The following is a 21,971-nucleotide window of genomic DNA, read 5'->3' on the forward strand; positions in this document are numbered from 1 at the left end:
AGTATGATAAGAATCGAGTTCTACCCAGAGGAAAATTTTACTGCTCATGGCTTTCTCTTCTAAGTCTCCGGTGACAAAATTGAAGGGGAAGACATGCAGGAAATGGTCAACCGGCCTAGAATCGAACTGGCACCCCTGCGACGAGGACTGTAGCCTCTGTATGTGGGGTGCTGAGACCGCTAGGCCACCAGCGCCTAAAAGAATCCACCCCTTTAATTGTAATAATCTGGCTAAATCTGTTCATCCCTTTTGCTGCTCATATTTTAAATAAATCGTCTGTCATACCTGGTATGAAATCTCCATCTTTTGCAATTTCTCTCAAATACACTAAATCTTTGTGAAGTTGTTTTGTTCCAAACAGACTTGTAAAGGAATGACCATATTGTGAAGTCAAAGAAGAGATCATTTCACATCTAAATAGCTGATCTTGCAAGTGTTTCAAATGTTATAATGAGAATTGTAAGTTTGTGGACAATTACATAGAAATCTTAATTTTGCAGGGCACTATAAATGTTCATGAAAAGATGAGATCAGTCTTTCTTTGTTCCATCTGAGCTCAACTTGAGACACAAAAACTGAGTCTGACAAAAACTCCCTGATTTCTCCACCTGAGCTCAAAAAGAGTCACAACCCTTGAGAAATATCTGAGAATCATTTCAGATTTTGAAGAGATCTCCTTTTGATCTGAAAGGGAGACTAAGCTGAGACTTTTTGCAACTTTTTTCTGGAGGCAAGAATGAGAAACAGGAGACATAAGCTATAGTCTCATTTTACTTTCAAACAGATCCCATTGTTGTCTAGGATACATAAATGAAACACTTTCGAGATCTTCTCTCTAAATTTATTTTCCTATGGGTATGACTGAAAGCATGTTTGAGAAAAATGTATTAGACGTGTATTTAATGTTTTTTGTTTGACCCATGTTCCATCTGTTATAATGGGGGAGGCAGGCTGTATCATAGAAATATAAAGAGTAGATGCCGCATCGACCGCTACTACCTATTGGCGCTGACGAGCCGTGGGGCCGCCATCTTGGTCCGTTCACCCACTCCACTCAGTGTAATCTGTTTGGCGGGCGCAATTAAGTGTCAGCGCGTTTAATCAATCATAACTTGCTGAATACTAAACTGATTTTCATGCAGTTCGTTTTTTCTGTAAATGTCATACATGTACAGGACATATGGTTCGGCGTATTTTAATATTCATTGTGGGCTTAACAGTAATAGAGTATTCTGATAGGTGATATATGTGATGTATGATAGGTATTTTGGCGCACAGTGCTCTAGCATCTTGAAGTCTCTGCTGCTTCAGTTTAGGATCATGGGTAGAATGACCGGACCAAGATGGCGGCCGTATTTCTTGCGCCCCAGCAGCCAATGTGGCATCTACTCTTTATATGTCTATGGGCTGTATAACCTGTAATGCAACCAGCCACAAGGAGGCGCTCTAATTTTTTTTGGCTTCACTTTCAGGTCCATGAACTACTTCAGAACAAACTCTTTGATGGTTTTAGTTGTATTATGAGTTTTTGCGCTCATTAGAAAACTGAAGGATATCAACTTAGTTATTTATTACCACTAGTTCTCTCGGTCATCTTAACCTGATTAACTAAACTAAACACAACCGGCCAACACTTTTTGTACATTTATGGCACTGGAGTTTCATCATTAATGACACAGACTCGACTGTGAGTCACTCCTACGGTTGAAATCTTCTGTCCAAATTGAATGCAGCTCAGTGGCTCACATTCTCTGGCTCATAGTCTGCTCCATCAATCAGCTCAGAGAGTTGAAGCTTTAAAGGCAACGGACGGATGAGTCACTGTCACACCCCAGAGACGACACACTCATCCAGCTGCTCACTGAGGAAGGATGACTTGTTTCACTAAAGCCAAGGTCTCCTGTTGCTCTTCAGACTTTTTCACGCTCAGATGTGGATACTTTTTACTACTTCAATGTCACATTTTGATAACCAGGACAAGAAGCACCGAAATCATTCAAATCTGTCCTCTGAGACTTAAACAAATATCCTCCATGCTGCGATGTGTTTGCAGCTGATGCATATTTTGAATCACATCCAACAGCTGAAGAGTGTGTTAGTGTGTGGCTAAACCAGGCTGTCAAATTACAACTATAATGAGGGCAGCGAGCCTGAAATTGAAGCAGCAGTGAAAGCAGCATGTTTTTATTAATGACAGACCTTGAGCGTATGGCTTTGTTAAAAATGGAAATTCAACATTTACATGTATTGATACGGAGCTGTAGCTCATGCTGATTAGAGTGAATTATTAAAGGCTGCATAATTTGAGGTCCAGAGAGGCCATGAATCAGAAAATCATCGCAGCTACAACAGATGTTCATGTTTGCTGGCTGTGTGTGGTGAAATTAAACACGTTATAGGAAGGACGTTAACCGATTAAATCCAAAATCCCTTTGTTTTATGTAAATGTTCTGTCATATCAGTGTACAAAACAATTACATGTCAAGATATTGAGTTTAAAAAAAATTCAAACATCCTTTTAAACCTATGATGGAAAAAAAAATATGTGAAAACATTAACTTTTCAAACTATATGATGAAAATGATTGATAATTAAAAGTCTTTGGTGGGCGACAGAATTGATGCAGAGGCTCTTTAGCGTCCTGATTCTCAGAGTTTTTAGGCTGGATGACGACTAAAGTACGTACAGTATCTCACAACATTGAGTACACCCCTCACATTTCTTCTAAAGATGATGCACAAGAAAGCCCACAAACAGTTTGCTAAAGACAGCAGACTAAGGACATGGATTACTGGAACCATGTCTTGTGGTCTGATGAGACCAAAATAAACTTATTTTGTTCAGATGATGTCAAGTGTGTTTGGTGGCAATTAGGTGAGGAGTACAAAGACAAGTGCGTCTTGCCTACAGTCAAGCATGGTGGTGGGAGTGTCATGGTCTGGGTCTGCATGAGTGCTGCCAGGACTGGGGAGCTACAGTTCATTGAGGGAACCATGAATGCCAACATGTACCGTGACATACTGAAGCAGAGCATGATCCCCTCTCTTCAGAAACTGGGCCACAGGGCAGTACTCCAACATGATAACAACCCCAAACACACCTCCAAGACGGCCACTGCCTTGCTAAAGAGACTGAGGGTAAAGGTGATGGAGTGGCCAAGCATGTCTCCAGAACTAAACCCTATTGAGCATCTGTGGGGCATCCTCAAACGGAAGGTGGAGGAGCGCAAGGTCTCTTACATCCATCAGCTCCATGATGTCGTCATGGAGGAGTGGAAGAGGATTCCAGTGGCAACCTGTGAAGCTCTGGTGAACTCCATGCCCAAGAGGGTTAAGGCAGTTCTGGAAATAATGGTGGCCACACAAAATATTTACACTTTGGGCCCAATTTGGAAATTTTCACTTAGGGGTGTACTCACTTTTGTTGCTGGTGGTTTAGACATGGCTGTGTGTTGAGTTGTTTTGAGGAGACAGTAAATTTACACTGTTATACAAGCTGTATACTGACTACTTCACATTGTATCAAAGTGTCATTTCTTCAGTGTTGCCCCATGAAAAGATATAATTAAATATTTGCAGAAATGTGAGGGGTGTACTCACTTTTGTGAGATACTCTATGTAAAGGCATGGAAAATGTGATTTCATTCTATAGCACCTTTTAACTTCAAAGCTATACAGCTTCTAGTATTTGAGATTCAAATCACAGTGGCACAAGAGGAACAGTCTGCAGATAGCCTTAGGTCCCTTCATCTTGTAGGCATCGTGAATGTCTGTATAGAGTTAAATGGAAATCAATCTAATAATGCTGAGACATTACATGAGAATAAGATGGTATAACTAATGACGTTGCCATCATTTGAGCAATGTTGCAAAGATAAGAGTTAAGTGAAGTTTTTAATGTGTAAGCTGCATTTCCTTTTAATTTCTGTGGTTGAGAAATGTCATCTGACAAATCTGGGAAGCCTTTTCACTTAGTTCTAACAACAACTTTACATGAATTGACTAACCACCAGTGTGTTGCATCTCACCTGTGTCCGATGCATCCTGTTGAGCTGCTGCCGTCTGATTTTCATCTCCTCAAACTTCATCAGCATTGATTGTTCTGCTTGGCTTGTACAGTAGATAAGGAGCTCTGGCTTCCCCTGATGCTCAGGATGATGCATATGTTCCTGCTTACTGCTTTAAGGATAAAAGATATTATCCTGCTGCTGGTGAAGGATATGTTTACTTTTAGTGCTTGACTGTTCCCTGGAAATGTCAGGCATATACTCACATTAACAGAGCAAAGTCAGGGGCGGGGGCCGGAGAGAGAAAAGATGAATTTCCTCCTTTTTGCTCTTAGAAAATAGTGTTTGCAGTGTATAATTTAGACCCATCACTTCTGCATGTCGGCATTGGTCGACCTGTCATCAGACGGGGACTCGTCTCTCTCTGCGTAATGGAATTCATTGCGAGAGCACTCCGGAGGTCCCTCTGAAGTGTGGGCACAAGACGAATAACGCTCATCAATATCTGCCTGCCTGCTCTGTAGTCACAGCAAATGAAAATGAATGACAGAATGCCTCTTTGACATCTTGAAGACATCCCTCGGGGGGAAATGTCTGTGCAGAATGAACATAAAGAGGCCTTTTGAGAAGCAGACGCTGCAGGCTGTTCATGTGAAAACATTGCTGGGACGCCTCAGTGAGAAAAAAGATTCAGAGAAGTTTTCTCTCTGACAGAAAAATGTACAAGTAAGAGTGGTAAAAAAAATGTTAAGCTGTGCTTTTTTATTCAAACTTGAACACAAGGAGTGATGGTAATTAGCTCCTTTTGGGCTTTTTGTGATGTGTATTTTGGGGCAGGATATACTTTATAGAAAGAGATAACAGTTTGTGGTCCGGAATTCTTTTTGAAATAAAAATTATTTACTATGTAACTAAAAATAGCATGAACGACGCTGCAGAGACAAGCAAACCATGGTAAGGAGTTCCGACCAAGCTGCAACCTCCGGTCGCAAACTATGAAGATCATGCGGAAGTGTTATAAACTGCAATTCATCGAGAATCCCCTTGAAGCTGCAGAAACACCGGAAACCACATACACACCCATTCAAAAAAGGCGATCTTTGCAGCATTAATAAACATGTTTACGGCCTGGTTCAAAAAACGGCTTGGCTCCACATAGCTAATTTCTCTTTCAGCCCACACTGTACGGTGGTGAATTTTTTTCAAATGCAATGGTTTAAAAGACATTAAGACTAATAGTTTTTGCCCAAATAAGGACATGACTGACTTGACTCCCGGACGGGAGCACACGGCTATTGGCTAGGAGGTGACGTCACCGATGCTACGTTCACATTTTTAAAGTCTATGGTTCCAACACAGTCCTGTTAGCAAAAAAGCAAAAATGCTATTTTCCATTAGCATTGTAAGTTGGTAAAATTATAGTGAAACCCTTTTTTTCATTACCATTTTAAATCAGGAGGCTAAACAACACTGATGATATCTTTAATATTACCTTTAATTTATTTGGGGAACACAAAACGTTTGATTAGTGATTAATGGTTGACAGTCACTACTCAATTAAAGACAGAGATGTGAAGGATGTTCAAACAAAGAAGGTACTCAGTAAAAGAGTCATCAACCAAATTGAGGAAAACAGACACAACGCAACAACAAACATCAACAGGGTAGGGGCTTTGGCTGTGTTACAAGGCTGACTGAGTGAAAAGGAAACAGCAACAGAAAAGCTACAGTACAGACGTCCTTATACTGGCGCTGCTATTTTCTGCATCTGTTAAGAATACCAACAGAAAATGTCATGACCTAAAGGTGACATATTATGCTCTTTTTCATCAAAACATATTGGTCTAAGAGGTCCCCAAAACATGTCTTCAAAGTTTATGCTCAAAAAAACACTTTGAAATCAGATTTTGGCATGCCTGAAAAACCCTCTTTTTCAGCCCTGCTTAGAACAGTCTGTTTTCTGTGTCTGTGCCTTTAAATGAGAATGAGCTCTCTGACCACGCCCCCTCAGGAAGTGGATGTGGCCTGGCTGTCCAGCACATTGATCTAATGTTTACATGTTGGCTGAATATACAATGCTGCTCACAGACCCTCGTTACTTCAACCCTCTGAATTTTATCCCGAATCTGATCCTGACGGAGAAGCACCTGCAGCAGGACCTTTCTGAACGATTGGTCACAGATTTAGTGTTTCTTGTTGTTTTATTTGTCAGTATTTCGACCTGTGTCTTGGTACACAGCTATGAACATGTAGCTATGTGGCTATGCTAACTAGCGCTAGCACTTTTCCATGAAAAATTAAAATCCTCCACTAGATCTTCAAATCTGCAGACCTGGGGAGTAAAACCGACCTTTGTGTTTATTAAGACAGCCTATAACTAGCATGCCTCCCTCCTAAGCTCCTTGTTAGCACACATTTGTGCAGGTAATGAAAAACGGAGGAGGAGTTGAGTTGTACTTTATAGTCTATGGTCTGAACAAGCTCCGAGCTCTGACTTCCGTTACAGACCAGATGTCGTTGTGACGTATGAAAAACACTGAAAACTGAAACGGCTCGTTTCAGCACACATTTACAGAAAAATGGAGAAATCAGAACAGGGGCAGAATGGATTTTTTTCATTTTCGGGGGGTTTGTAGGCATGCCAGGGACACACATATTTCAGGTAGAGAACCATTAAACCTTTAAGCTTGGATGAAGCTGTTACGTTAAATGTGATCACTAACAGTAATGCAGGATACTGTTTAGAAGAAGATGAAACCATAGACCAAATATGAAAATGTTGAATTTAATGTTAATTTAACCTGCAGGTAGCTGATAGGATTACTGTTGCCAAGGAAGATCTACCAGTCGTTGAATCTGAGGGTAGTGATGCCTAAAAGAGTCCCCTCAGGGTGAGACAAGATTCCGGGTCTTGTCTCACCCTGAGGGGACTCAACCCTGCGATGATTCAGTGCTAAAGAGAGCTTTTAAAATGTGTTCAGCACAAATAGGAAATTTGAAGTAGTCGACGACCGCAAAGGGAATTTATCCTGTATGACATCACTCAGTGGGCGGGGCTACAAACAGGAACCAAACCCGTGTTCTGTACTAGCTGGATCCTTTGCCGATTTCCTGTGTGGACACAAGGGGGTCAAGAATATTCTTCCAAGCTTGGATATTAGAGCTACCAGTTTCCACGAGCCAGCAGATATTAGTTTAATAGAGCATTAAATATCACTACAATAACATAGTGTGGTCACAGGATGGAACAGTCAACCCTGTGGTACACAGGAACTTTCACCTTGACTTGCTGCTTACATCTTCTAGATTTTCACCTTTAAAAAGATCGATATACTAACACCTTTACAGTTGAACTGTCTCATACATTTTTTGCCACTATCAGTACATTCAATTAAAATATTTTGTTTGATATATTTTTACTGTACACTTATCTTAAATGCTACCATAAATCGAGAGCATGCTGCTGCCCTTCACACTAAAGACTACTTCAAAACTTGCACAAAACCACCACATGACACTACGTCAGGAAAAGGATTTCAGTCACATCTCTGTCAGAGCTGCAGAGTCTCACAGCTGACACCTTCACAGAGCGCTGGAAACTGAAGACAGACCAGGAAATAGACAGCAGCGACCTCCACAATCTTTTTTGGTGTCTGACATCATAGCGGTCTGATGGATCCTTTGGTCCGAAGGATTCTGGGCTTTATGTTGCCTTGCTCCCACTCAAATGCTAAATGGAGGCAACTGTTTAAACGAACAACTTTCACATTAACACCCAGTGTTTCCAATGACTCCCTCTGTCCAAACACACCATTAAATAAGCTTCACACACATGTACACTCACACTTTGCCACTTCTGAGCACGCAGGAACCTGCAGTCCAGAGCAGCAAGAGGGCTACTCTCAACGTTGCGATCCTTGCTGTGGACAGTTAGCCCCTCACAGGCCCCAGTACGGAGCCAGACTCCTGCGGTCCCTGTCGTAAACATCAGGTATGACCCCGTACGGTGTCTGCACCATCTTTACAGAGTTCCTTCCAAACAGCTTCCTCTCGTACTCAATGAGCTGGCGCCAGAAGCCACCGTTAGGCCTGATGACGGGGCGCCGGGCTTTGACCCAGGCGTGGGCCTCTGCCAGAGACACACGGTGATACTTCATGAGGTACGCCAGACACAGAGAGGCGGAGCGGCTCACCCCCGCTGCACAGTGCACCAGCACTGCCCCTCGCTTTCTTCCTACGCTGTGGATCTTATCCGCCACGCTGTCGAAGTACAAGGAGATGGGGGAATGGGGCATATCTGCCAGAGGGACCTTCACATACTCCATATGAGGCCAGTTGAAGTTGGGCAGCTCGATGGTGGCGTTGACCACACAGGTGATGCCTTTGGACAGCAGCAGGCTGCGGTTGGATGCCACGTTTCCCCTGCTGAGATAGAGGTTGGGGGTGATCTGTGCGATGCCCCCCAGCAAGCTGCTACTCTCAGGCAGCAGCCTTGGCACCGTAGCCGGCAACATGGAGCTACGATGGTGGTGGTGGTGGTGGAAGAAGCCTTGGCTGCGGGAACCCATCTCTGGAAATCAAGATGACAATTTTCTTTCTTTGAAATCTTCAAGAGCAAAGACTCATAGTCGTTAGGCGTGGCCAGGCAGACAGCTCCTGAAACACATAGAAAGATTTCATTTACAAACATTTTTCTATTTCAGTGTGGGCTGACGAACACACAGACGCATCACAAGGACAAGCAAGATCACTGCTGTTTGCAAAAACAAGAGTGCCAAAATACCCTTTTCTTTGGACGTCATTGTACTGCAAAGATGCAAAAACAAAAGTGTTAAAATACACCGACTCTGTGCAGGGAGAGCTGTTTCCAGGAAATATTTTTCACTGTCTGAGTCTTTAAACATTTGAAAAAAATCCGACAAAACGATTTAAGATCAGCCTTCCTTAAAAAACAAAGACCAGCAAATCTGCAAACCTAATTTTACTCTTCTGACGGATTTCATAAATCCAGAGACACATCCGTGTTTGTGTCTCAGCCAGAGAGAACAGGCCCCCCTATTGTATGTTTCCCTACATTCAGGTGGAATGGCCTCCGTGCTGCACACTGAGACGTGCCTCGCTTTGCCTTGTGAGCGCAGACCCCCTGGAGGCCAACGCTCACCTCATCTCATGTTCATCCATCCACAGCCCTCACATACAGATTACATCTTCTGCTGCTGTTCTGTCGCTTTAGATTGCACCAAACTGCAGGATGGAGAACAATTATGCTCTGTACGATCAAACCAACTGTGTTCATCATAAACTTCATTTAAGCACAAAATGTTCTGAAATGCATTAATGTAATTCCACTCTCAAAAAAAAAAAGAGATGATCCTCCTTAATCGTGTTTTTGGTGTAAGATGAGGAGTGCAGATCATGAAGAACAATAAAGGACTGGATTCATTATGTGTAATTTCTGGCAGTGCTGTGTGATGGAAATAGCCTCCTGTGTTAATACTTGAGTTATCAGCGGAGAGCCCACAGCTCCGGGCGCTGCTGCACACACTGTTGCACTTGTCGTGCGTCATCCACACCCTGTGCACCGGTCTGGCCGGCAGCTCTTTTTCTTTCATTTTCTGCTACAGTCTGGTTAACAAGACACATGGGTCAACTGCTTTCAACTGGAATTCAACCTGCAGAAATAACAACACACCTGATCACCTGCTGGGGCCTGTGAGGAGGCTGCAGAGACAGATAAGGCTCTAGAGGCTCGAAGAGAGTCTTCTTATTAATATAGTAATGATCAGAGACAAGACATGAATCTAAATACAGCTATATGACTGGCAATACAATGAGACAGTGGTAGCAGCTTTGTGATCAAACACATAAAACATTCACAACTGCCTTTCTTGTGAAACATGGCTGCTTAGACCCAAATACTGTGTGTTCTTTAGGAACCAGAGAAAAATGTGGGTTCTTTTTTTTAGACTTTTTTGCAGTTTTTAAAATAATCTAGCTCAAAGTTGGGGAAGGCAGAGGTACAAATATGCCCATCATTATATGTGCATACTGCAGGCTAGTAATATTGATTTACTCTTAAAATTGACCTTCACAACCCAACCAACCAATATCAACAAATGAAGGCACAAAGACTGACACTAAACTTGACCAGTAACCTGTTGGAGCCAGATGCAAACCCCTTTTCACCTGTAAAGCTATTCAACAATGACACATGCTTTGTCACTTTTTTCTCAACTCTCTGCTTAATAAGTCAACCCTCCTTGTTTTCAGTGGCTCTGCTGTGTCAGCAAATGTTGCCAATGCTTGAACTGCAACTTTAACTGCAAGATTTTCTACCACTAAGCACCGATGTCCATTATCCCTGTTTTATTTTTGTGCTGGCAGCTTCTCCATTCGTCCATTAGCCATACCATTTTTCCCATTTGGGGTCACGGGGTGGCTGGAGTCTATCCCAGCTTTCACAGGGTGAGAGGCGGGGCACACTGCAGAGGTTGCCAGCCTATCACAGGCTGGCAGTGCCTCTCAGCTGAAAATGGTTGAACTTTTGGAACATTGCTGCGATCAAAAAGTTGAACTATTGATCAGTGTTTATTGTACCAAACCGACTTGGTGGAGACACAGCATTATTTGCCTGCCTGTTTTGAGCTTTCCATTACTGTTCTTTCTGGATAAGCCAAATACATATAATAAATTCAAAATGAGGCATCATTACCAAAAGGTCCTCCTACTCCTGTTAGCTCTTCGCACCACCCCCCTCCTCAACCACACAATGAATCATTTAAAATGTGGTTGATGCAAACAATTCTTCACCATGCCCATATGTGTGAAAGGACAACACCGGATACCAGCCAATGATTTGTACTTTGTCTTGAGCTCTCACGTGAAAACCGCTTCTGAAACAACTCCCATCTCAGTCTGGACTTTCTAAATCCTAAAAACAGGAGGAGAAGCAGAATTCTACTTTTCATCTAACCACTCCAATAACAAATGCTGGCAATGTGCTGTAGACTTTTGGCCCATCTATTCCAAAGAAAACAACCGGCCTGCTCCAGATTTAAAATGAAAAACATCACTCTTGGATCACACAGTCTCAGGTTTAGTAGATATTACTTTGTTTCTTTGGGATGACTAATCTAAAAGGTTGGGAACCTCTGCTCCAAATGTGACATCATAGCAGGTCCAAATAAAAAATGTCAGCTGTCATCTTTTATTTTCCCTATGAGATGACCTCTACCTGCATGAAACAGGTTCTAACCTCTGAGTCTAATCATTTTAAAATTCAAAGTTGCTTTTAAAAAAAAAGGAGGCATTTGAGGCGCCAATGGCCTAGCAGTTTAAGCATGGGCCCCATGTTAAGAGGCTATAGTCCTCATTGCAGAGGTTGCTGGTTAGACTCCCGGCTGGACTCCTGCATTTGATCCAAATACGAAAAAAAATCCAGTTTACTTTGTTTGCTTTCATCTGCTGAAGGTTTGAGCTTCAATATGTACCGTCTTGTGATTTGAAATAAAGATGTCAACCTCTCTCTTCAAGTTTTTCACAGCTTTACATCCTCAGCATCTCTTATGCTTGAATAAACTTTACTTTTTTTTTTTTTTATTGTTAATTTTTTATTTTGTGGCTTGAAAAAAATCCCACATGAGTGAACAAAATGCAAATTTGCTATTTCTTTCCATGCAAACCCAGAAAACATGACTAAAACAAACAAGTCAACCCATTGGAATACCTGCAATTAAATTAAGGTATTGCTGAAATGTTGACTTAAGAAGTCAATTGATCTGTTTTTGCATCAATGAGAACAGACTGAGACTTCTGTGAATCACTTTGTTCTGTGATTCAGATTCTGAACTAGTCCAAAAATAATCTTTCTAAAACTGACTAAGTGAACCACACACAGCAGACTCTCTGTTTCAGTGGGACGTAGACTTCATGCATTACCTCATTGCTATATATACACACATAAGTACCATCAGCTGGGGTAAGAACACGCTCTGTTGCTGTGGCAACCTACTGACCACAGTATAAGACAACAGCATCCACATTAACGCAGAGATGAAGAAGATAACGGAACCGAATAATCCCTGCTCCTCTCTGATGTACCACAGCGCCGGGCTTTGCTGAGATTTGCTCCGTCCACTCGGATATTTTTACCCCGGGCAGGGGAGGGCAGGAGAGCGGCTGCAAAGAGCAGAGGAGGAGGAATTATGCAGAGGATGTCACCACAGGAAAATCTACTGTAGTGTGAGGAGATAGAGTGGATGCTGCAGCTTCCTGTCAGTCAAATTCAGCCAAAAATGGGAGCACTGACCATGAACACTTTATTACTACACACAAGCTCCAGAGTTAAATCAATCCCTGCATTAATTCTGCATGAGCCCAACACTAAATCATCAGGGTGGGTCTGTCAACAGGTGGTCTCACCTCACAAATCTCCTCCGATACTCTCTCCATCTGCAAGAGGATTCCTCAGGGGTCTGGTTCCACCTCCGCCAACACAAATTGGAAACGTTACCCAGCTATTGGAAAGCCATCAGCAACCTCCCCCTTCGGGACACTTCATGGTGAAACCTCTATGACACCCAGATCTAAGCCAGGACTTGGACTTGGCGAACATGAAACTCCAAACTGACGCTCCCTCACAGCTCAGAGTAAGATGAATGAACTCACTGAAATGTCTGGAAAATGTGTGAGCAGACACACAGCTCTCAGCATCACCTCTAAATCAAAGGCAATCAATTTATTCAGTCTGAGTGATCCATGAAAGTGACTCGGCAGCTGCTGACAGTCCAGATAATAATCAGGAGGAAATGGGAGAAATGACAAGGATGGCTCTTTGAGGAGGAAGGACACAGCTTTTAAAATTTACCCAAACACACCTGGGTGCAGCTTTAAACCCACAAAGACAGGGGAAGCCTTCAAAGTCTCCTGCAAAGGGTTCAAAGGAGGGAGAGTCAAATTCAACATGAAGAAAGGGTTCAGCTTTGGCACCTTCCCGCAGCATGGTAGCTGCTCGCATGGGCACATTATGTTACACCTGCAAACCCACATGTGCAGCCTGAGAGAACGCCACGTGTCATGTAGTGAGAAACGAGCAGTGTGCATGTGCGACTACAGATTATTCCTATGCTTCTATCTGGTCTTTTAGATACACTTAACACAAAGAGGCTGGTTGTGTTTAGACAAACGACTCATTAAAGCAAAGAAAGACACATTTATAGGACTTAGTATGGCTGAATCCATCCACTCTGCTTTTAAACAATGAAAGAAATGACACCCTGCTCAAAATCTAATGAGGCAGACTCATCATTATCTATAACTGCTGCTAAAAGCGATGAATACCAAATGAAGCAGAAAATTTACAGCAATTAAAATTTAATTTGCAACTCTTTTGAAAACTGATCAATAGTTTAAACCTTTTTAAAGCAACATTTCTCAACTTTACTTGTTACATGTGCACCTTGCTGCTTTTCTTTCTCATGTGTGAAAGCAGAATATTTAGGTTTTGACCTGGAGGACAGATTATGGAAGGAATTTGACATTTGCATTGCATTTTCTGCTTACATGTGCAGCACAACTGAATATTCAATTAATCACACAAACATCATTAGAGGCATTTCTGATATTAACCAATACATCAAATGCCATGAATCTACACAGCTGGATACACATTTAACCAATATTTTACCAAGTCTTAAACTAGGCTTATCTGACTCAAGTTCACAATGCTGTTGTTTCAAACATCAAATATTAACGTCTGTTTACTAGTGGAAAAAAAGGTGTAACACTTGCCGTACCTATCACGTGCCACAGTGTGTGGAAATGTGGAGCTTTTAGGTGAATGACTCTTCAAGTTAAAAATGTATGACTGAGCCGTGAACGAGAACTGCTCCTTTGCGCACGCGCACGAGGACGAGTAGATGTGCGTGCGTTTACAAGTTCGGGTGTCCAAAATAACCCGCAATAAAGTGTGAAATGTTCAAACAGCCAGATGTCAGTGTCCTCCACACACCTGAGGTCGTCTTTCATGCGTGGCAGGTGCGCACATTCATAATTTCACCCATCTTACATCATGAAATAGAATTAAAAAAGAAAACTGAGAATAAAACTCATTATTATGTCTTTGGATGGGTTTAAAGCTCTCTGATGTTAAGGTGACATTCAGCCGTCAAACTGCCTCCATCAGATTTAAAACTTACCCCTCGGCTCTCCGTCAGGCAGAGATGGAGGTTTTTTTTAACGCGCCTTCACCGCATGCACCGATCCGGCGTGCTGCTCTCACAGTCCGGGCATTAACCTTCGGTCAGTCCGATGTCACAGACGGCCAGAGGGATGGAGCTAGGCCAGGAGGTAGGAGACAAACCGTAACAGCCAACAACATAATGTGAAAGTCAACAGAAATACGAGCCATCAGTGTATCCGCCTGCTTCTCCGCTGACTGGAGCGGCGTGTACGGAGCAACGCTGCCTCAGTATGAGGGGTGATCAGTGCCACACACAGGCGGAGGCAGGACAAGCATGTTAAATAGGTACCACTCATGTCAGACAGAGACAGGAAACCTTGTGCATATATTTTGGAATTGTAATAGATTAAAACAGTACAGGGGAACAATATTAGAGACACTCAGTGAAATTCCAGGCTTATAGATCCCCAGTTTAATTTGGGCGGCAGTAGCTCAGTCCATAGGGACTTGGCTTGGGAACCGAAGGCTCGCTGGTTCGAGTCCTAGCATGGACGAAGTTTGGCAAGTCCACTGGTGGCTGGAGAGTTGCTGGTTCACTTGCCTGGGCACTGCTGAGGTGCCCTTGAGCAAGGCATTGAACCCTCAACTGCTCTGGGTGCGGTGGTTGATGGCAGTATCCTCACTCTGACATCTCTCCCTAAGCATGTTCACTGGATGTGTGTGCATTTGTATGTATATACCAAGAAAATGTATGTGTAGCATGTCCAAAAATAGTATGAGTGAAAAAATTGAATTCCCCCTGGGTATTAATAAAGTACCTTTCCTTTCCTCTCCTTTCACCTAAACTGGTTCTGCTTGGTGACACGTCTTACATCCCTGTAACAAGGCGTAACAATGTGAGGTTTATCAAGGTGGCCATGATGGGAATAAATGCATTGCTCTTATATGGAAAAGCTCAGACCCCCCTACTCTTTCTATGTGGTTTAAAGCAGTGGTTCTCAAAGTGGGGTCCTGGGACCCCTGGGGGTCCTTGTACCATAGCATAGGGGTCCATGAAATAATTAAAATACATTTCTAATAAAATTGTACTGTCATTAAAAACAGCATATATACCATTGTTAGGATTCCATTTAGTGGCTTGAGGGGATATACTAGTCTTGCTACTGTTAATTTTCTGAAAGCGATTAAGATCAATTACTGGAAAATTATACATGCTGTCATGTTGAGTCCACAAGGCATGAAATGACCCTCTGTTTTAAAGTACACAAGTGGTATTTACATGGTTCAAATTAAAATGTTATCTGTTTATCACCATGGAACAGGTCTGAAGTATTTAGATTGATAAGCTTTACAATACAAATAGTTCCAAGGGCAACTAAGAGTGCAAATGGTAGTAAGCATGTGCTTCATCTATGTTACAATTATGAGGGGGTCCTTGGAAAATGTTCTCACCTGTAAGGGGTCCCTGGCTCCAAAAAGTTTGAGAAACCCTGGTTTATAGAACTTTCCTCTTACATGGCTTCACATAAAGCTAGAAAGGTTGCATTTCCTGAAAGCAAATGCGTTGAATTTTGAAATGTGAAATAAAGAAAAAAAATACAAAAATTATAAAGAGCAGACTAAGTCTTTAACCTGTGAAGTAGTTGAAGCAGTGGAAGCAGTGGAAGTAGTTGAAGTAGTTGAAGTATTTGAAGTAGTTGAAAAGAGGTATTGTACATTCAGACCTGTCTTCAACCTGTTTCCAACCAAATATCAACTTTAAAATGTTGGTTAGTGCTCACTGGGAAGAAAGGGAGCCAAGTAGGGTTTAGTAACCAATACAATGGTTATTCTGTTATTTATTCTGTTATTTGGTTATTACTGATAGTATGCAGTCTATTTAATCCAAAAAACCATACACATGAATCTATGAGTGACAAAAGTACAGCAACATTTTTACAGATTTGACCATTACAAGTGAAAAACTGCAATGCAAATGTCAAATATTTACTCCTAGGCAGATCTCATTTGAATAAACTGACCAGAAAAAAACTCTCCAATCAAAAAGTCTACACTTCAATCAGTGATCAGTGTCTTCTTAACACCTGCTCTGGCACACTTCAGTTAACACCACACATGACCTCCAAACAGAAAAGCACAGGGTCATTTTTGTCCAGTGCTGTAAATTATGAGACACCAGGCCTTGTAGAAATGTATGAAGCAGTATCCCAATACAATGGTTTACTCCTGGTTCAGCCTTTATAATGACACTGTATAAGGATTATTCCTGCATTTCCTCTCCCTCTAGCTCTCTTTCTATCTCTCTCTCTCCCTGGCATCAGTTACTCCTCATACAAAAGAGGTGGGAGGCTCAGGCAGCACCTCCTCAGAGCACAATGCTGAAAACTATTGGCCAGATGCAATAAAAGAACAAACAAGCCTCTTGTCTGATAGTAGAATCATCAAAGCCTGACTGAAATGCAGTTCTTTCTCCCTCTAAACAAGAGACAGTTTGTACCCCTCCATATTTGTTCAGCTGCTTTGATCTCAGAAGTTAAAGTGAAGTATAAATTCTAAATCAAAGCATATGAGCAGAGGTCTAGACGGTATTGCAGGTCATGATTGTAAATTACGCCTGGCAGAAAAACTCCCACTGAATGTTTTCACCACCAAATGAACTCTGTAGAAGATTCAGGTTATTCTAAAAAGGCATGACATTTCACATTTAGCTCAGTGTTTTAGTCATTCAGTTACATTATAATGTAGTCTAGATAAGCTGTGATCTCAAAGTGTCAGCTTCTGTTCCCTTACATTTCCAGATATCTAATAAAAGGGCATTATCTTAGGTTGTTTAATGGTACAACCCTGTCTATGAAATAGAATATAGGTTAGATTCTTAACTGATCTATGGTTGATTGATCAATTTGTGGACAGTTAAAAGACATGTATTGTAGATGGAAACACTGTAACTCAAACAGGGTCTTTGTCGTCCTGGTGTTAGGAAACTCAGCCCCACTAACATTGATGTTATATGTGCTTTCAGAAGTTAAAGGTTATTTTTTAATCCTCACACCTTCCAGTGCACAGACAGCTGCACAGTAAAAGTGAGTGGAAAGGAACACCTGATACAGTAGCTTCAACGTACAGTGTGAAATGTTTATCTGAATGCCTGCAGGGACCTGTGTGATCATGTTGCAGGTCTTGAACTTATAAAAAAACCCGGAGTGCAAACTCAGAGGTGAGGAGGAAATAAACACAGAACATGTTTTCTCTCTCAGTGGTGCGCTTGTTTAACACACACATGCACACATATGCACACAATACCAATTTAAATGTCTCCCCCTGTGTGGTGGGCTACAGGCATATTTGAAAAACAAATACACTGTCCACACTAAAGGTCTGTTATTTCAGATCTCATTAGGCCCTGCCCTGCAGGAATCAGCTTGATATCCATTGCAGTGCTCGGCATCATGAGTGTTTTTTCAGACCATCTACACGGTCACAACTCTAAGAAAGCAGCTGTATCTATGGAGCCGTGTACAAAACCATAATTAGACATGCCTTCCAAAGTCAATCCTGTTTCAGAGAGCTCCTGGGGGAGATATTTCTCTATCCATAAACCCGTGGCCCCTGCCTCAGAGTCACTCCTAATTACATTCCAAATTGAATCAAGTGGAAACAAACAGCAGCGGCACCAAAGAAACCGGTGCAAGCGTGACTGTTTCTGTCCTATGAGGAAGAAATAGAGAGGAAATGACAGTCACTGGCACAGATTTCTGACCCTGTGCTTTAAACACATCCTGCTATAGCACAGAGGCACGATGAGAGCTGGGGTTGATTGAAATTCACCTGATGAATGTTTAAAGAGACAAGGAAATGGTGACACAAAATGTCTGTGAGCAGAATGAGTAAGAAGTGAAGAAAAAAGGGAAAAGGGGTGATGGATGTTTAAAAAGTGTTAACCTTGAATTAGAACAGCAAAAAGCCAGTGTAAGATGGATAGAGAGATGGAGCGAGGGAGATAGAGCTGCAGGCTGTAGAGACGGGGACTGGGGTTCAGACTGAAAATGTCAGATGAGTCAGAGGCATTCTGGGAAGATGCTCCTGTTTAATATGGCTCCACAGTCTGCCATGCAGGCTGGAAATTTACAATGACACCATCATGGTAATAACAAGCACCTGCAGCCACGTTCTGAAGAAGCTGTCTGCTCCCAATGAGCGAGTAGTGACATTGATTAACCCTGACTGCCTGTAACACAAGATAACTGAGGGGCTTGACAGTTCAGAGGGGTGCCACAGTGATTTAGCTGTAAAATTATTTGCACATCTCTCAGACATACGGACACTCGATAACCTGGGCTGTTCAGCCACGGCCACTTATTTACACTTTCTGAGAGCCAGGAGAGATCTGCCAATCCAGTCCAAATAGTGAGGTGTAAGCAGAGAGATAGAATTCAGGCTGCAGAAAATCATCTCTTAAGGAGGAAAAAAACGTGTCATCCAGGGAAGGGGGATTGTGAGGGTTTGGAGGGGCGAAACTGAAGGTGATAACGATTTCAGATGCCACAAAAATAACAGAGTAAGTAAGGAAAACAAGGTTTAGTTATCCTGTAAAAATGAGTGAAATTTATGTTCATATAATGGAAAACACAAACAAAATCAATGACATCTTTCCACTCTTAAGAACAATGATTAGAAAAATTCTATGCTGTAAAAAAAATGCTACATGACTCCTGCTAGCTGGCAGCTTCCTACTAGCTATGGCTGATATGAGCTAGAGGCAAACAGCATGAGTAGCTAACACTCAGCCAACTCTGACTTAAGGCTCATTCATGCTGTCTTTACACATGAAAATAGAAGCCTACATTTTAAACAATCTGACCATCCCTACCCACAAACTCTCATACATCCTTTGCATTGAGACCAAGCGGCAACCTCCGGTCTAAAAATATGAGTCCAATGCAATATGAGTCCAAGTGCGAAAAACTGCAGTTCATTGAGGATCCGGTTGAGGCTGGCTCCAGAAGTACCGGAAACCACATACACACCAATTCAAAATAGACAGTCTTTACAGCAGAAATAAACATGTTTACAGCCTGGTACAAAAGACGAGTGTAGTCTGGATAGCAAATACGGGGGGTGAATTTTTTTTTTTAACGCGTCAATTTCAAAGATATTGCGATTACAAGTCTTCCAATGAGAGGCACAGCTGACTTAGGCAGGAACATTGTAGCTGTTGGCTAGGAGGCTCAAAGCCCGCCTCTTTACGTCACAATTGCTCAACAGCAACACTGTCGCTCCCCCCGTTGATTGGCCTCAAAACAGAGCTTCAGAAACAGATGGATGATGTCACGGATACTATGTCCATATTTTAGACAGTCTGTGGTTGAGACAGATGTTAAACTATGCAGCCACTAGAGGGCGCTTGAGCAAACCAGTCTTGCACAGACCTCAATTTCTCCTTTGCTGATGTCCAACTGACATTCAGCTCCAGCTAAGTCCAGCTGTTTTATGGTAGTTGTCTGACCCTGTACCGAACCAACTCAAATAATCTTTCGTCAAAAAGTTCTTCCGTTTTCTTCTATATTGCATTTTAGTCTGGCTACACTGCTCGACACTGCCCCCACAATTTCTGTTGGTACTGCAACTTTTAGTCCGTATTCTGAAGCTTCCAAAAAGCGTGCAGAAATGCAAACAAAATGAAAGCCCCGTTGCTGCATCCATATTGGATGTGTAACATAAATATGCCTTTACATTTTTAATGCAGCTCATTCAGACAGCACTCCTCTTTTTCCTCCTGCTTGTCCTCGTTTTCCTCCACATGAGACGCAACACAAAACGCCTCCACCATGTTGTGTCTCATTGCTGGAATTATCCATCTAAAAATGTTGCAACCAACTTCATCATCTATCCCTCGTTTCTTAAAAAACAGAAGAAAGAGTCCATAATTGGTTGATTAGCATAATATGATAAAATTCTATGAAATTGTTTTGACAGTTCTAATATCTTCTATCCAAAGAGCAATGTATGTTTATGATGTTTCACTCAATCAGACTTGCAACTACACGCTGCAAGCAATTATACTGCGCAAGGGCCGACAGGCATCATCACGTGTGTCACTGGAATGGCCTTTCTGAAATGTTCACATCGTTAGATTCGTACAAATATAAATAAAAGCCAGACCGAGGCTCCTAAGTGGATACGTTACATTATTCATGCCACAAACATTTTCATTACAGGGGCTCAGCCCAGTTCAGGGGGGTCCTCACTTCCTCTGCCATTGGTGCTATCACACTTTGTGTGTGATAGTGTGTGTGTGTGTGTGTGTGTGTGTGTGTGTGTGTGTGTGTGTGTGTGATGAAATATATCAAATTATCAGAGTATCTGTGTCGACTGCTAATAAGATGATGAATGAATATCCCTGAGAAAGTAAACCAAAGTGTGTAAAAATGCACTGTAAATCTCCTTCATGATCCAGCTGGCTTGTAACACTAGAGCTGTTTATTTCAGTCTGGGCGTGTGTGTGTGTGTGTGTGTGTGTGTGTGTGTGTGTGTGTGTGTGTGTGTGTGTGTGTGTGTGTGTGTGTGTGTGTGTGTGTGTGTTTGGCCAACAGACCAATGGACAGGGTGGAGCGGAGGTAAGATGAGGAGAATGGAAAGTGTTTTGTGGTGGAGATGCTAGAGGAGGAGAGGGTCTAAATAAAGTCACTGCTGATCCCACAGGTGCCCCCCTCCCCCCACGCCCCCCCTCCCTGCTCCAGCTGTGACGGTGGTAAATAGACACGGGATCTGAGTGTTTGCTGTGGCAACATGTGAGAGCCGTGGGGAGCCTGGACGCAGCACTGAGCCTCCCTGACGCTCTGATCAGTGCTACTCAGACGTCAAACGCACACATTGACTGCCAGGAGACCTCAGATAAACACATCATCAGACAGAAATAACACACATAGTGGAGGTATTGTGTCTTTTCATATGATTATCTCTTACACAGAGCTGAATGGATGTGTTCACTGGCTCCCTTTCTTTAATGATAGTGAGTCAGTGAGAAAAAGCACACAGACGGGTGGTGGTGGGGCTACAGCAGACTTTAGTCACGACTCCTCTGCCCAGCAAATGAGCACAAGCAACAGGGTGGCAATGTGCGTCCTTAGAGCTGCCCCTCCTCCTCCTCTCCTCCTAGACTTCAGTGCGCCTCAGACCTGGTTGCCAAGGTAACCTCTTGTGTTGATGGGTTCACCTCTATGTTAATCACTACCTCGAAATAACAGCTAAAGCAGAATGGTTGTCTTCTGTGTGTAGGTGTTTGTGTGTCCTTTTTTAAAAGAGGGTTACAACATGCGGGAGACGTCTTCTTCATCTTTCCCTGAATAGCAGCAAAGTTGAAAATCAATAAGACACCAGCCGAGCAGAGGCTCCAGAACCTATGGATTGATTTTCCTCTGGAGAGTTCGCCGTGTTTTCTTTTCGACTGCCAAAACACGGTAGCCTACTTTCACTGCTCCAATAAACAAAAATAACTCCTCAAGATTGTGAGCAAATACGTCTTCATACTACAACTGATCAGATGATGCAGGAAGAGACACAACGGGCAGCAAATTAACAAAGCTTAGTGGATGTTGCATCATTTGCTATCCCGCCTCTCTGAGCTCAGTGAGATCCAAAATGATCTAATGACGAAGATTAATCCATCTTGTTGCAGATAATCTTCAGTTTTTGTGATCATCTATCCTCACTGGGGAATATGGCAACTTTTAAAATCACTATAAAACAGTAGAGGTCAGTATATGTTCTATATAACTTGCATAA

At 42.4% G+C, this 21,971-nt stretch overlaps 1 protein-coding gene across 2 annotated transcripts; it reads right to left on the minus strand.

Moving 5' to 3' along the window:
* Positions 1–5,483: 5,483 nt before the first annotated feature.
* On the minus strand, positions 5,484–14,487 carry dusp14 (dual specificity phosphatase 14). Of its 2 annotated transcripts, none has more exons than XM_034701863.1 (2): positions 14,203–14,487; positions 5,484–8,662 (listed from the first exon to the last, which is right to left on the minus strand). In XM_034701863.1, exon 2 carries the CDS (start codon positions 8,572–8,574, stop codon positions 7,945–7,947), a length of 630 nt encoding a protein of 209 aa, XP_034557754.1. In that variant the 5' UTR covers positions 8,575–8,662; positions 14,203–14,487; the 3' UTR covers positions 5,484–7,944. The 2 variants fall into 2 exon arrangements, with proteins under 2 accessions (XP_034557754.1, XP_034557755.1); XM_034701864.1 differs by lacking the exon at positions 14,203–14,487 and adding an exon at positions 13,801–14,008 and having other exon boundaries at positions 7,162–8,662.
* Between the last annotated feature and the right edge of the window lie 7,484 nt (positions 14,488–21,971).

Source organism: Notolabrus celidotus, chromosome 14 (assembly GCF_009762535.1).
Source record: "Notolabrus celidotus isolate fNotCel1 chromosome 14, fNotCel1.pri, whole genome shotgun sequence".
NCBI classification, from domain to species: Eukaryota; Metazoa; Chordata; class Actinopteri; order Labriformes; family Labridae; genus Notolabrus; species Notolabrus celidotus.